Source organism: Hylobates moloch, unplaced genomic scaffold (genome assembly GCF_009828535.3).
Source record: "Hylobates moloch isolate HMO894 unplaced genomic scaffold, HMol_V3 SCAFFOLD_22, whole genome shotgun sequence".
NCBI classification, from domain to species: Eukaryota; Metazoa; Chordata; class Mammalia; order Primates; family Hylobatidae; genus Hylobates; species Hylobates moloch.
The window spans coordinates 33,468,476-33,484,856 of record NW_026652297.1 but is presented as its reverse complement, the minus strand read 5'-3'; the positions used below and the strand labels follow the sequence as shown (position 1 = coordinate 33,484,856).

Sequence of the window (16,381 nt, the reverse complement as noted above, 5' to 3'; positions counted from 1 at the left end):
GCATTCAGACCCAAGTTGAGGATGCTCAACAAAATAACTGACCTGTACCCTTTGAGAATGTCAGAGACCTGGAGGACAAGGGAAGACTGAGGAGCTGCCGAGAGAATGAAGAGATGTGACAGACAGATGTACCCCCTGGCCATGGGCTGGATCTGGAAATGGAAGAAGAAAGATCTAGTCTGTTTGCTATTAGGAGCACTGATAACAGTTGGTAAAGTCTGAATCGGGTGTGTAGATGAGAGGGGGCAGTGTTGTGTCACTGTTCATTTCCTGCTTTTGATGGTTGTACTATGTTATAATACATCCATGTTAACTGCAGTTACCTCTCCTCATTTCTTTGATTGTCATATTTATAACCCCTCCTTAACTAAGGCAGATAGACTGTTTTTACGTAGAGCATGTCAGTGCAGATAGATATGTTTAGGGATTTAGTTGTTTTGTTTTAGAGTTAACTATTTAACACATATTTCAACAAATGTCCCGCTAATTACTTTAAATGTAATTGCTATTTTCATACTGTAAAGGATAGGTCTTTTATGAACCAGGACGCCAAGTAGAAGGTTTTTTTTTTTTTTTTTTTTTGAGACGGAGTCTCGCTCTGTCGCCCAGGCTGGAGTGCAGTGGCGCAATCTTGGCTCACTGCAAGCTCCGCCTCCTGGGTTCACGCCATTCTCCTGCCTCAGCCTCTCCGAGTAGCTGGGACTACAGGCGCCCGCCACCACGCCCGGCTAATTTTTTTGTATTTTTAGTAGAGACGGGGTTTCACTGTGGTCTCGATCTCCTGACCTCGTGATCCGCCCGCCTCGGCCTCCCAAAGTGCTGGGATTACAAGTGTGAGCCACCGCGCCTGACAGAAGGTTTTGAAGAAGTTATTTTTTGGTCCCTGTGGTCTAAATAGTATTTCAGCAGCCAGGGTTTTTGCAAGCTGTGTCAATGCCATAGTGAAATACAGGCTAGAAATATTATAAAAATGTCAGAAAATTAAGTGTGGCAAAACATCTTGTGGTGGACTTTGCTCTTGAATGTCTATTTTGCTTCCTTTGCAGTCGGCCTTGCTGTAGAGCTTGTTTTCTAGGAGTGTGATCACATTATCACTCACGCACCTGTCACAGATGACCTGGTGCCATTTAGAGTTAGGAATGTGAGTAGACTGTGGTTGCACCATGAGGGTTCCTCAGGTGCACTTGTCATTGTTAAGGCATGAGGGAGTCAACCCTTGGTCTGTTACCGTTGCCCATGCAAAACGATGGTTCCACCCTTTGTACTGGTAACAAATTACTGTTCAGAATTCCTGCCCCACAGCTTCATTTCTACTGGTCAAATGCAGTAAGTTGGCTAGAAAGGTAGATCCAATTGGCAAGAAATGATGAATTTATCTTAGTTTCTGTGCATTGATCAGTAGAGCTACAGGAACTATAGATAATGCTTAAAAGTGACTTCAGTGTGCGGAGACCTGCTGCTATTCTTAGAATCACATTCATCATCTTGACATTTCTGGATACAATAGACCCCTTTTGACAGCCGCTCACCCATTTAACTGAGACAACTAATGATTTTGGCCATATAGGTTATAAAAAGAATGTCAGTTTGACTTGCAGACTACCTGGAAGGAAAGTGGGAATTCGATGTTTGCTCCGGCTTTACTGTTCATATTCCATCCAAGCATGTGACAGCTGATGAAGATCTCCGGGATAGTGTTAGTGTCTTCCTAATACAACCAGGTCTCTTTAATTAAAGATGAGGTCTTCAAGGTGAAGAGAGTTTGGCTTTTGTTTGGGGTATGTCCCATTCTGGCCACATCCCCACTCTTAGGGTGACTTCATTTGCACTTCAAGGTGTTGCCCAGGGCCCTCTCATGCACAGTGTGTGGCCACAGGATTGAGCCTATCACAGGCCATTGCTTTATCCATGAAACAGCCTCCCAGAGCAGTGCTTCCTTTGGCCTGGTTGATATTTAGGGTCTGTGAAGTCTGGGTGTCTGCCCTCTGGATGCTGGGGTGGGGCAAGGAGGCCCGGTCAACAGGCACAGTGTCTAAGACGTTACAAGATGCCATCTAGTCGTAACTGTCTTTGCTGTTGCCTTGAATGGGCCTGACTGGGAAATGATTGTCAAGTGTTGTGCTGCAGGGGAGACTCTTGGTTCAACACATACACTTGAAAGAAAGCTTTGGGGCTGCGGGGCACCTGCCTTTTTTTTTTTTTTTTTTTTTGAGATGGAGTCTCACTCTGTCACCCAGGCTGGAGTGCAGTGGCGCAATCTCGGCTCTCTGCCAGCTCTGCCTCCCAAGTTCACGCCATTCTCCTGCCTCAGCCTCCCAAGTAGCTGGGACTGCAGGCACCCGCCACCACGGCCAGCTAATTTTTTGTATTTTTAGTAGAGGCAGGTTTCACCATGTTAGCCAGGATGGTCTCTATCTCCTGACCTTGTGATCTGCCTGCATCACAGTTTTATCATTCACCTGCTGAAGGACATCTTGGTTGTTTCCAAGTTTTAGCAATTAGGACATTCGTATGCAGGTTTCTTGTGGACATAATTTTTCAAAATATCTTTCGATGTGGCCGTATCATTTTGCATTCCCACCAGCAGTGAATGAGCGTCCTTGTTCTTCCATATCCTTGTCAGCATTTAGTGCTGTCAGTGTTCTGGATTTGGGCCATTTTATTATAATAGGTGTATAGTGGTATCTCATCATTTTAATTTGCAGTTTCCTAATGACATGGTGTGGAGCATTTTTTCATATGCTCATTTGCCATCTGTCTCCTCTGATGAAGTGTCTGTTCAGGTTTTTTGCCCATTTTTAATAGGGCTGTTCATTTCTTTTTGCTGAGGTTTCGGAGTTCATACATTTTGGGTCACAGTCCTCTCTCAGATGTGACTTTTGCAGGTATTTTCTCCCAATCCATGGCTTGTCTTCTTTGTTGGTATTTTGGATCCAGTCCCGCTCACCCTCCCGTACTTTGTTCCCTCTTCAGCCTAGGCAGGCTCACATCTCTTTGTATTTTTTCTATATTTTCCAGCTCATTCAGACCAATAAGCTGAAGCACTACCCCAGCATCCACGGAGACTTCAGCAATGACTTCAGACAGCCCTGTGTGGTGTTCACCGGGCACCCTTCCCTCCGCTTCGGGGACGTGGTCCACTTCATGGAGCTCTGGGGAAAATCTAGTCTCAACACCGTCATATTCACGGGTAAGTGAAAAAAAATAAAAAAACAAATCGGTTCTCTCCACTGAGGCCATGAGTGAATGCACCTACAAGGTAGAGACCCAGGGAAGGATTTTGCAGTGAGACATAAATACCAACATTGTTCTACTGTAGGTACCAAAGAATGAAGAAACCACAGAGAAAAAGTGAAGCAGCATGTGCCATTGGACAGCTGGGCATCCAGCGAGGCCTTCTTGCCTGTGTTTTCAGATTTCTCCAAGACAGAATCCAGCTGAGTGCTTTTTGCTAGGATATCGTAAGCCATTTCAAGAAGTGCAGTGATTCATTAACGGTCTTGTTTTACCTAGAGGTAGATCTTTCTCTTCTGATTGTGGTTTACTCTAACTATGGATTTTCTTCTGGAGACAAATCCCTCAGGGGAAAAAATTCCTTTGATAAGGTCAAGTAGAGTGTTTACGTAGATAATGAGGGTCTCATTTTATCAGTGTAGCTTGCCCAGCCCTTTGAATGCTAGGTCTTTTTTGCTTATCTGTGATAAGCAGAAAAGGTGTAAATTTTTAAACCCTCTTTTTTTTTTTTTTTTTTTTTTTTTTTTTTAGCTCATCAGTCGTCATTAGTGTTAGTGTATTTTATGTGCAGCACAAGACAGTTTGTCTTCCAGTGTGGCCCAAAGAAGCCAAAAGCTTGGACACCCATGGGTTAGGGTCTTCAGTCGGCCTTGGGTTTTAGAAATCTTACAGTCTATGAAGAAAAAAGAAAAGAAAAAGAAACCTCGATTTGAAATCCGGCCCAGCTTGCAGTGACCTCAGCCAGTTCACCAGCAAGCATGACTGTCCCCATGGTAAATGGGACTGTCAGTAGCTACCTCTGTGGGTCACTCTGGGCACCAGGAACAGCACCCGGCACATGGCGGCTGTTGGGAAAACGTCGTCACCAGCTCCCTTCCTAGCTTTAGGAGCTGGGAGTCCAGTTACACCAGAAGCACTGGGGTCAGGGACACTTCAGCCCTTCCCCCAGCTTTTATTTGTGACCTAGAGGCCACCAGGAACATGCCTGTGGTCAAACCAAGTTGGGTTTATTGCCTCATTTCAGCAAGGGGAACACACACCATGGATAAAAGCAAGGTAAAAAGACCTTGTAGGACTCAGGCTGGTATTTGGTGATGCACGGGTGTTCGCGGAGGTGAGGTGTCACCCTGTATTGGGTGGCGTCAGGATGCAGGGTCATTCTGCGATGGGTTTCTTAACTCATTCTTATCTAGAACACAGGGAGAATAGAGCTGGCATAGTGGGAAGTTTGCTTATGCTGTGGTCAGGACAGTTCTGTGTTCCGTGTTCAAGATGATTACAGAGGGGTCTTTGGCCGGATCCGTCATTGTCAGACAAGGTGTTGGTGTTCCAGGAAGTTGCGTTCACACAACAGGAGGACACATGGCTTTGCTGTGGGTGCCAAGCAGGCTCTTGCTGATACCAGGCCAGGCAGAAAGTGCCAGGAGAGGCCCCAGTCACCAGGACTGCTTTCCTCTTCTCGGGCCCGCTTTGGGCTAAAGGTGGAGGAAGTTGGGCCACAAGATATTGATTCACAACACCCAGAACTTCATAGCTGCCAAGATTTCATTAATCAGAAGGTTGTCCAGAGAATGTCCTACGTAGTGGGGCTGAGGTTGGTGTCTCCTGCTCCTGCTGCTGAGTGGTGACTCGACATTTGACATGACAGTGGTGACAGCATCTACACAGCACAGTAGGGAACCTGGCTTTAGTACAAATGTTTCTTCAGCTAGAAGGAAATCAGGACTGTGTGATTTCCCGTGACAACTCTGGGTAATGGGTTTGCATTTAAACTGGTTTATGGGGCTTCCAGGGCAGAAGTTGTGTCTGGGAGAGGTTGGGGCCACCTTTTTTTTATTCTTTTGTGACTCCTGGATACATGAAAAGGGGGTCAGTATTCTCAGAGAAGCACGATCCACTGGAATGGGCATTTACGTACCTGGCAGCTCTGCCAGTTTGTCCTGACAACAGTGGAGACGTCTGTGTGTCTGGTGTGCCTAAGCCAGGGTTCCTCGTCGCTGGGCACAGACTGTGCTGGGAATCAAAGTGTCACATCAGGACGGAGCGAGGTCTTTTAGCTCAAGGTGGGCAGCTCCCTCGAGTTGGGGGAATGTTCCCTGCCAAGCAGGCTGCAGCAGCCCTCGGGAGACAGGCTGAGCAGAGGGCAAGGACTCTTCCCAGTCAGAGGGGCTGGGCCTGCTGGGAAGCATCACAGTCTCAGTCTACAGACCATTCACGGGCCTGGGGGCGGGGCCGTGCGCTTGTCTTCCGGGTGCATCTCACACCTGGACGTTAACTCGGAGCTGATTCTAGGTTCCCGGGGTCTGTGTCAGGCCTCTCCACTGTGAAGTCACTGTTTTTCTCATTGTATTAAATCAGTACCTTGTGGGGGACTCTTTGAAACTATATATGTATTCTGTTCTCCCTGAAAATGGTATCTAATATTTTTAGCATTTATTGATGATTCTCATCTGAATAAGTGGTGAACTGTAATGGTTGCCAAATGGTGGTTTTGGTTTTTATTTCATCGTTTCTTGGCATTTCGTTGTAAAAAGAGCTTTCTTTTCTCCCCCACATACGTATTTCTCCCTCATTTACCTCATCTGCCTCTGCTGAAGCTTGGAGCCCACCCACAGGGTCCATCCCAGCCTGCCCCTCCTTCCACAGGGCCCCTTTGACCTCCGTCCCCTGCGTGTGCTTTCTGGCTCCCTCCTGACCCCCTGACTGTCTGTGGGCCCTCAGCGCCCCAGTCGCCGTCTGGCTCGGCAGCTCCTGTGTAGTCTGCATTGTAAGATTTCTTTCTTGTACTTTCCCTAGAACCAGACTTCTCCTACCTGGAAGCCCTGGCTCCTTACCAGCCGCTGGCCATGAAATGCATCTACTGCCCCATCGACACCCGGCTGAACTTCATCCAGGTGTCAAAGCTGCTTAAAGAAGTGCAGGTAATGAAGGACACTGCTTGTGCCTTCACATAGTCATGTCACCTTGGTGTGGCTCATGCTTGTGTGGGGTGAGGGGAGAGAGCTCTAGCTGCGTTTGATTCTTGTCTTCAATTCTCACGCATCTGCAGAATGCTGGGACACATGCCAGCCCCCCTCCACACTGAAAAGGAGTGGTCTTTATACCCTGACCGCAGTTTCCATTCTAAAGAAATCAGATGTGGAAGGGAAAGAAAACCATTTGTGTCCGCTTAAAAGCAAACCCTCTCACCCCTGCCAAAAAAAAAGTCATTCTAGAAACATACTCACTAAGCTGAGACAGTTTAATTGAAACGCATACTAGGGCCGTGTCGCACGTGTAGGCTGGTACCACAGTGTTGTTGGCTTTGGGTTTTATGGTAGTTTTTGGTCATTTGTTCACTTCACATTTTCTGCCCTGGAGAAAGGGAAGAAGTAGCTGGGGTGCAGTGTAGACCAGGAGGAGCGCGTAGCAGGAAGGCAGGGCCACGGAACCACTGTGCTGGCTCAGCCACTGCTCACTGGGTTTCTGGCTCTTGAGAATCGAGAGAGGAACTGGAATTAGCAAGGAGGACAGCTGACACCGGCGAGGAAGAGTTCTCCCTTTCCACTCCCTGGTGTTCCCAGGAGTGAGATGAGGGCCAAGGGGCCCAGCACAGCACCTTCAACCTCAGGATGAGAGAGGCCCTTTCACAAAACTCTAAGGCAGGGGAACAAGAAACAGAGAAAGCCAGAGAACCCCAGGAGAGCCCCAAGAGCAGATTCTGGTGATTATTAATGTGCTTGCTCAACAAAGAAAGAATATTGGTACTCTCTAGGTGTGATGAAAGCAGACAGCAAACGTGGGGCCTGTCTGCAGTGATTCGCTACCCCACTGTATGCTTATCCACATGTTAGAAGCAGCAGTGAAGGGCGTGTTGCTTTTCATTATTAACTTCAAGTCCCAGAACCTAAACCAGCTCTTGACGCCCCCCCACCCCCCCCCATCAGGTGCTAATCCTGGAAACTGGAGGCCACTTGGTCTCCACTTGAGGTGAGGAAAACCTGAGAGAAGCCATCAGGCTGCAACTGTGGCATGAGATGCTTTGAGACAGGTCAAGAAGAGGAGCAAAGGGCAGTTTGGAGGAGAAAAGTATTAGCCCTAAGGAACAGGTGCTTCTGGAAGCTCAGCCCGGTGAGCCTGGTGGAAAGCCATATTCAGCAGGGAATTCAGGGCTTGGTCCAAGCTCTTAAGTGGAAGCAGGGACGACACAGTGCCCCTGTGGGCTGCCAGCGTTCCTTTTCACTTGGGTGATATTTGTGCAAAATAAAAATTGGTTTGCTAATCTTTTTTTCTCAAGATAACAAAAAGAGACATATTGTTTAAAAAAAAAAAACAAAAAAACTCTGCCTCTGCTTCTTGGTTGTACGCTGTGAGCACGTGACCTGAGCAGTGCCCACTGCCTAATACCAGTTGACCTGCAGATCCAGCAGAAACTCCAAACCCACAGCGCCAGCCCAGCACGAAAAGCCACAGCTCTTGGTAATCAGCAAAGAGCTTATAATAGCAGGCATATGGGAATGTTAGAGAAAGACTGTGCCCCGAGGAAGTCCAGAGACCGCTGGGAGCAGACACATAGAAGTTACCATGAAACTTATGTAAACAGTAAAAAAGATAAAACAAATTAAGCTGAGGCAGTTCAGGGGGTTCCGAGATGTTTCTTCTGCCCCAGTGCCTTCATGTTCCCTCTCCTGTCTACGGTTCACTGGGCTTGAGAGGATGAAAGTTCACCTTGGCCTGGAAGTGGTGAGCCTGTGATGGTGGGGAGTGGATCGGGGTCAGGAACGGGCCTTCCGCAGGGGCCACTGTACTTCACACCTGCTCTCTCGCCTGTCCCATTGGTTCCTCAGCCCCTGCACGTGGTGTGTCCCGAGCAGTACACCCAGCCGCCCCCAGCCCAGTCCCACAGGATGGACCTCATGATCGACTGCCAGCCCCCCGCCATGTCCTATCGGCGGGCTGAGGTTCTCGCCCTGCCCTTCAAACGTCGGTACGAGAAGATCGAGATCATGCCGGAGGTGAGCTGTTCTCCTTCCTAGGGTTAAAGTAGAGCTTTCCACAGAGGCTCTTGGAGATCATGCAGGGGTGGCCTTCTTTTGGATTTATGTCAAGTATGAATGAACCAGGCTGGGCGCAGTAGCTCACGCCTGTAATCCCAGCACTTTGGGAGGCCAAGGTGGGCGGATCACTTGAGGTCAGGAGTTCCAGACCAGCCTGGCCAACCCAGCCCGGCCAACATGGCGAAATCCCATCTCTACTAAAAATACAAAAAAAAGTAGCCAGGTGTGGTGGCACACATCTGTAATCCCAGCTACTTGGGAGGCTGAAGCCTGAGAATTGCTTGAACCAGGAGGTGGAGGTTGCAGTGAGCCGAGATCACACCACTGCACTCCAGCCTTGGGCAACAGAGTGAGACTCCAAGTATGAATGAACAAAGAACATGGACCCTTAAGCAAGTAACTGGGAAGAGGGGGGATTTTCAGGGCCTTCTTGTTTTTCAAGTAATAAAATAACAGCTGTTAGTCAGGACTGCTCCTTACCTAGCATTCAGGAGTGTGACCCCTGGGCCACATCACAGGTCAGAGCCCTGGGAGTGGAGATGCTGACACCCACTCTGTCCCTAAATACCATAGGGTGGTGACTTTTCTCTTCCTTCCTGGACCTCAGTTACGAGTGAGTGTGTCAGAGTTCGCTGAATTCAGAGGTAGATGGGGGAGATAACAGGAACCAAAAAATAAGGATTGTAAACTTGGTTATTTATATCCTCTTGAGCATACTTGCAAGTTTTGGTCTATCAAAGTCTAAATATTTTATAGGTCTGTGAACTCTTAGCTTCAGTTTTAGCAGGGAAAGAGCCAAAGCATGCTGTCCATGTTGAACAGCTGTGGCATGCTGCGCTTGGGCCGCTCCTCTGAGAGGGAGACAGAGAGGGACGTGGCCTCTCCGGAAAGCCGGCGTTGAGGATGGCTGGAGGCTACCTCTGGCTTCCTTTCACCTCTTGAGGCAACTTGAATGTGTTTTCAACAGACAGGAAAAAGAAATATAAAAACTTACTGTTAAAACCAGTGTGCCCAAACTTCTTTTGGAGTTTGAGGTTCAGAAATGGCCTCCAGACCTTGGGTTGGAGGTCTCAGCTCCTGAATGTGACTCATTTCCACAAGCCTGGAGAGGCTGCTAGGGACCACCAGGTGCCATCTTTATGGTTGTTTAATGTTTAATATGGTTTTATCATTTTGTTATGATTTTTTCACTTTCTCTGGATGTCTCTGGATTGTTTTTGTCTGGTATTTTACAGGGGCTGGGATTGACGGCCTTGGTTTAGATTTCAGCTCTCTAAGCCAGCATTCCTTAAACCTTTTGGTCTCAGACATCCTTACAAATAGAACTCCAAAGAGCTTTTGTTTATGTGGGTTATGTCTATTGATGTTTGTTATATGAGAAATTAAAACTAAGACATTTTAAAAAATTCATTTAAGAATAATACAAACCTGTTATATGTTAACAGAACTAAGGGATAAAGACAAAAGCAAAAATCAGTCCCAGTGCCAGGGATAAATGTTAAGATTTTGATGTATTTGCCTTGTCTCTTCACTGTGTGTGTGCCTACTGGAATCACACCTCATACACTGTCTTTTTCACCTAACAGTAAGTACATTATATCATTTATTTCGGCCAGGCATGGTAGCTCATGCCTGTAATCCTAGCACTTTGGGAGGCCGAGGCGGGTGGACCGTGAGGTCAGGAGTTCAAGACTAGCCTGGCCAAGATGGTGAAACCCCATCTCTACTAAAAAAAATTAGCTGGGCGTGGTGTCACGCACCTATAATCCCAGCTACTTGGGAGGCTGTGGCAGAGAATTGCTTGAACCGGAAGGCAGAGGTTGCAGTAAGCCAAGATCATGCCACCACACTCCTACCTGGATGACAGAGTGAGACTGTGTCTCAAAATATATATATATATTTCAGCTGGGCACGGTGGCTCACACTTGTAAACCCCAGCACTTCGGGAGGCTGAGGCGGGGGTGAATCGCTTAAGGTCAGGAGTTCAAGACCAGCCTGGCTAACATGATGAAACCTTGTCTCTAATAAAAATACAAAAATTAGCCACAGGCGTGGTGGCAGGCACCTGTAATCGCAGCTACTCGGGAGGCTGAGTTTACAGTGAGCCAAAATCGCACCACTGCACTCCAGCCTGGGCAACATAGTGAGACTCCGTCTCAAGAAGAAAAAAAGATATTTCAAAAGCTTCAGCTTTAATGGTTGCATAATGGTCTGTCATAATTTAACAGTTCGTTTTTTCATAGATTTTTTTTTTTTTTTTTTTGAGACGTGGTCTCGCTCTGTCGCCCAGGCTGGAGTGCAGTGGCACGATCTTGGCTCACTGCAAGCTCCACCTCCCGGGTTCATGCCATTCTCCTGCCTCAGCCTCCCGAGTAGCTGGGACCACAAGGCACCTGCCACCATGCCCAGCTAATTTTTTGTATTTTTAGTAGAGACGGGGTTTCATCGTGTTAGCCAGGATGGTCTCAATCTCCTGACCTTGTGATCTGCCCCCCCTCGGCCTCCCAGAGTGCTGGGATTTCAGGCGTGAGCCACTGCACCTGGCCCCTTTTTTCATAGATTTTCATTTCTGGTTTTTCTGTATTATAAATAACACTTTTAGGAGCATCCTTTTACATAAATCTTTGTCCATATATGTTTATTTCCATAAGAAAATTTTCTGAAATTAGAATTTCTGGGTCAAAGATTATGAACATCCCTTTCTGGCTCAGGGCTATCTATTGCCAGCTTGTCCTCTAGAATGAGTGCAACAGTTTATACTCCCACAGCAGAGCTGGAGACAGCTCTTATTTCTGCCTCCTTGCTAATATTGGATGTTGTCCTTTTTTAGTTATTTTCCAATTTTATTCAAGTCTTTTCCAGTTATATAAGTATACGCTGACAGCTAATTTTAAATTGTCTTTTTTTTTTTTTTTTTTTTGAGACGGAGTCTCGGTCTGTTGCCCAGGCTGGAGTACAGTGGCATGATCTCGGCTCACTGCAAGCTCTGCCTCCTGGGTTCACGCCATTCTCCTGCCTCAGCCTCCCAGGTATCTGGGACTACAGGCACCCGCCACCACACCTGGCTAATTTTTTGTATTTTTAGTAGAGATGGGGTTTCACTGTGTTAGCCAGGATGGTCTCGATCTCCTGACCTCATGATCTGCCCGCCTTGGCCTCCCAAAGTGCTGGGATTACAGGTGTGAGCCACCGTGCCCAGCCCTATGTCTTTTTTTGAGACGGAGTCTTGCTGTGTTGCCCAGGCTGGAGTGTAGTGACACAATCTTGGCTCACTGCAACCTCCGCCTCCTGGGTGCATGCAGTTCTCCTCCCTAGCCTCCCGAGTAGCTGGGATTATAGGCACATGCCACCAATCCTAGCTAATTTTTGTATTTTTGGTAGAGATGGGGTTTCATCATATTGGCCAGGCTGGTCTCAAACTCCAGTCCGCCCACCCGTGGCCTCCCAAAGTGCTGGGATTACAGGCGTGAGCCACTGCACCCAGCCAAATTGTATGTCTTTGATCATTAATGGAGATAACTGTCTCAATCCAACTTGCTACAGTGATTGCCTTTAAAATGGACATTATGGCCAGGCACATTGGCTCAGGCCTGTAATCCCAACCCTTGGGAGGCCAAGGCAGGAGGATCACTTGATGCCAGGAGTTCAAGACCAGCCTGGGCAACACAGCAAGACCCCCATATCTACAAAAAAAATAATAAATTAGCCAGGCGTGGTGGTTCATGCCTGTAGTCCCAGCTACTGGGGAGGCTGAGGAGGGAACATCACTTGAGCCCAGGAGGTTGAGGTTGCAATGAGCCATGATCACACCACCACACTCTAGCCTGGGCAACAGAGGGAGGCCCCATCTCAAAAAAAAAAAAATAAAGACTCCTTCAGAGTCATCTTGGAAGTAGTGCATGGCTTCCCAGGGAGAGTGTAGAACGCCATCCCCAAAGCTCCCACCCCAGCCTTGTGAGGAGGGGCCTGTGTGTGGAGGAGGCCTGAGGTGAAGAACGGGATCTGGCGCACACCCTGCTCCTCGGCAAGGGCCACTTCAAGCTCACCATAGGCCATTTTCTTATTTCATGAAACAGGCCTCACGTACCATTTGCCAATCTGCTTAACTATTTCCTAAGCTGCTTCCTCTGCCCGTTTGGTATTGATCTTCATGTTTACATAATGGCCTCTTGCATGTTTTTGTTTTTAAATGAAGGTGGTTTGGCTAGGTAGGGGTCTACATGTCTTAAAAACCATGCAGCTAAACCCAGCAACAGAGCACCTAATAAGGTCAGGCTGCACGGCAGGGCACCCAGCAGGTGCAGGTGGTCGGAAAGACACACACCGCCCCCCGCCCCAGGTAAAGCAGTGGTTCCCACCATCAGGAGAAGTCAGACTTTCAGGAAGCAGAGAGCTCCCTCAACCGCCATGCTGCTGTCCCCGTCCTTCCTGCCACTGGTCACCTGGAGAGGGGATGAGGGTGAAGTAAAGGCCAGAATGAATGAAAGGCTGCACTTGGTGTGTCACCTGCCTGACAGGGCAAGACTCCATCTCAAAAAAAAAAAACAAAAACAAATTGTTTACCTTTAAAGTTATTTTGTCTTTTTAGACTGCAGTGATGTAAATACAGATTAAAGGAAGAGTAATGGTCATCATTAAAGGCCCCTGCACCCTTTGCTTTCAGCTCGCAGATTCACTGGTGCCCATGGAGATCAAGCCTGGCATCTCCTTGGCAACTGTCTCCGCCGTGCTGCACACCAAAGATAACAAGCACTTGCTTCAGGTAGGGGGTGCTGGGTGGGAGTGCAGGGGACCCTCTCCCCAGCAAGAAACCAGACCACCTAACAGATTATATTTGAAACAGCACTTCATATGAATTCTTGCTGAAGAATTATTTCCCTGGCCATGTACCTCAGAGAGGCTGCTGTGCCCAGAGATGAGGCCGCACATCACCCCAAGGGCTGCCACAGGCACATTCCGTTGGGGAGCGCTGCCATGTGAGGCAGGGCTGTGGGGAGACGTGCAGGGTGGCGGGTGCAGCCCTGCCCTTGGGGGCTGGAACCGGAGGGCACCGGCTGGAACCGGAGGGCTGTGGCTGCCTGAGAGCCTGGCCCTGCCACTGACCCACACACAGGTGGGTGGCACTTCAGCTCCAGGGCAGGCACTGTGTCTTAAGAATTCCTTTCAGATCTGGACTGTGTCACCTTTATGCCATATGTAGAGTTGCTCCTCGCTACCACTTAAAGTCTATTAGACCCTGTGCTGGGTCCTTGACCCGCCTTGTCTTACTGAGCCCTCAGAATTCGCTGCCGTCATCATTTCATAGGCAGCTTCTCTAACCTTGGCCAGATGGTGGCAAAGCTGGGGTTTCCCCCTTTGGTCTGATCCCACAGCCAGTGTGCCCAGCCACGGGGTCATGACTGTACCTGCAGCACGACACAGTGTATTGTGGAGAATTTACTCAGCAGATACTGAAGTGAACCACCTGAAAGTTTAAAAATGGATCTTGATAGAAGGCAGAGATCTTAGCGAATAAGGTGTTGGTTGGCTGGACAGTTGAGCATTAGAGCACGTGGATCTGGGGCTCCCGGCAGCCAGGGAACCTGAACCGAGCGCCAGCTGAGGAAACGGGCCGGGGCTCTATGGCCTGTGAGGACAGGATAGTCTCAGGCTCTCAATGTGGCCTGCGGTGGCCCCTGCTGCTCAGAGGAAGCTCATGAAAGCCACTCTTTGCTTCTGCTCTAGCCCCCTCCTCGACCCGCCCAGCCCACGAGCGGGAAGAAGAGAAAGCGGGTGAGCGATGACGTACCGGACTGCAAAGTCCTGAAGCCTTTGTTGAGCGGTTCCATCCCCTTGGAGCAGTTCGTGCAGACCCTGGAGAAGGTGAGCAGATTTTGCTGGCGCCGTGGAAAGTCCACACGTGGCAGCCTTTCCCTGGCTCACTATGGCCCCCTGGCGGCAGGGAGTGGATGTTGCTGCTTGTCACTTAGTCCCCACTGTCCTGTGGCATCTGCTTGGTCTAAGGTCCTGCTGGGAGACCCAGGAGAAAGTTAGAAAGCAGAGTGAGGAGTGCCCCATCCTTCCTCCCAGCACAAGGTCACCAGAAGGCCTCTCCAGACTGAAGAAAAAGCTGCTTCCACACACAGATGTGACGAGTGGGGCAGGTTGGTGAGGCCAGGACAAAGAAGGACCCGGCCCTGCCAGAGTCTAGCGCTTCCACAGTGACTCCTTGCTGTCAGAGGGGAGCCAAGGCTCCAGCTGAGTGTCGGGATTTGCAGGAGGCAGTGGGGGGAGCGGGCACTGGCCCTTCCCCTCTGTCTCAGCAGCCCTGATGGCTGCTTCTCCCAGAGATGAGATTTCTTGACTATGATTAAAAGAAAAAAATCTAACCTTAAAGGTTGTAATTTTGGCTTCAGTCACAGGACTTCAGAGATGACTTTATTAGGATTATAGAATCTTTGATAGGAAGGAGAAGGAATTGGCTAAAGGTAATACTGTTCATGCTGCTGCTTGCAAGAACTGCAACAAATTATAATCATTACAAGGAAGGAGATTTCTATGAACTTTCTATCCAATGTAAATATCACACTTGCCAACTTTCAAATCTTAAAGGCTTTCCCTTTCCTAGGATTGGTTTTCTCCACCTGTCTTTGATTTTCCCGTAGGGAAGAGGCTCTGGCTGGGTGGTTACGGCTCTCTTCCACCCTCCCCCAAGACCTTGCAGGGCTCCTGGGCCCTATCGATGGGCCTCAAAGCTGGACTTTTTAAAACTTAAGATGAGGACCTTCTGCCTGGCCCAGCTTCTATGTCCTGACCCAGTGTTCCACCCCAGCATGTCCACCTCGGCTCCTCTCTGCAGAAGGAGCAAGCACCTGTCCAAGTCCCTAGGGGAGCCTGCAGCCATGAAGTACAGGTGGCCTCCCCACACCGAGACCCTTCACCTGCTGTGTGTCTGTTTCAGGCACATGCCTCCTTTCCACGTCACGCCTAATTTGTAAGGAATTTCTGTCAGCATTAGCAATAGCTGAGAAGTTTGCACTGCTGCCTTCTCTCCTTCACTCAAGAGGGCTCTGCCAAGTCCCACAGGGGTATCTTGGTGTCACCTGGCATTTTCCTGGGAGCTCAGACAGCTGAGACTTAGGAGGGAGCTTTGTCACCAGGGAACGGCATGGTGCAAGCAGCTGAGCGTCCCAGACTCCTGAACACACAGTGCTTGGATGTGCCCTCAAAGAACTCACAAAAGCTTAGGCAGGTTGTGGAAATTCTGTTCTGTTTTGCATGAGATTTTGCATGTTTAGGGTCTCTTTTCAAGTATATGAATCACTATCATAGGCCTATGACTAGTCTGAAGAATTGTGTTGAGACGTGTCAGTTTCTAGAAAGTTCGGTCGAGTCTGCCAAGTGTCGTTTATAGAGCTCACAGCTGCAGTCCGCCCACCCCTCTCTCTCTTTTCTTCTGGAGCAGCATGGCTTCAGTGATATTAAGGTGGAGGACACAGCCAAGGGCCATATCGTCCTGCTCCAGGAAGCTGAGACGCTCATCCAGATTGAAGAAGACTCGACCCATATCATCTGCGACAATGACGAGATGCTCAGAGTGCGACTGCGGGACCTTGTCCTCAAATTCTTACAGAAGTTCTGAGTGGGCCATCTGAGCCACTTCCCTGAAATCCTGCAGTCCCTCACTGGCTGCCCTCACAAGCCACCTGAGGAGTGGCATGAGAGGCCATTAACCATGCCTTTGTGGTGTCCTCTGGCTTAAGGAGTGAAGAGGTGGCTCTTGAGGGAAATGGTCTGGACTTATTCCCAGCACTGTTTCAGGCAAGAACTTTCCCTTTCAACTTCAGGCTCATTTTCTTCTCAACTCTGGCTCTCTCGAGGAGCTGGAGGGTGGCAGAAGTGGGACAGGAGCAGTGTTCCAAGAAGCTCATGGGGGCCAGGGAGGCAGAGGTGACTGGCTGGCGGTCTCACATGGGTCCCAGGCCTCAGGCAGGGGAGCCGGCCTTTGGCTTCGTTTACTTGCCTACAGTGCTGCACCCAGTAAGATGATCCCAAAAGATGGTAAAGTGAACCCATCTATCTGCATTTTCTACTCTCAGCCCATTTGTTAATAAAAACTTATTTTTATATAA

General features: G+C 48.8%; 1 protein-coding gene across 3 annotated transcripts in view; it reads left to right on the top strand.

Annotated features, from left to right (window-relative positions):
* Positions 1 to 16,381, top strand: part of INTS9 (integrator complex subunit 9) — a 118,004-nt gene extending 101,623 nt beyond the window's left edge. For all 3 annotated transcript variants that reach the window (XM_058433283.1, XM_032143945.2, XM_032143946.2), the window contains 6 exons: positions 3,019 to 3,190; positions 6,031 to 6,155; positions 8,061 to 8,228; positions 12,934 to 13,032; positions 13,995 to 14,132; positions 15,715 to 16,381. In XM_058433283.1, coding sequence (XP_058289266.1) covers positions 3,019 to 3,190; positions 6,031 to 6,155; positions 8,061 to 8,228; positions 12,934 to 13,032; positions 13,995 to 14,132; positions 15,715 to 15,891 — 879 coding nt within the window. In that variant the 3' untranslated portion in view covers positions 15,892 to 16,381. The remainder of the gene's footprint in view (positions 1 to 3,018; positions 3,191 to 6,030; positions 6,156 to 8,060; positions 8,229 to 12,933; positions 13,033 to 13,994; positions 14,133 to 15,714) is intronic.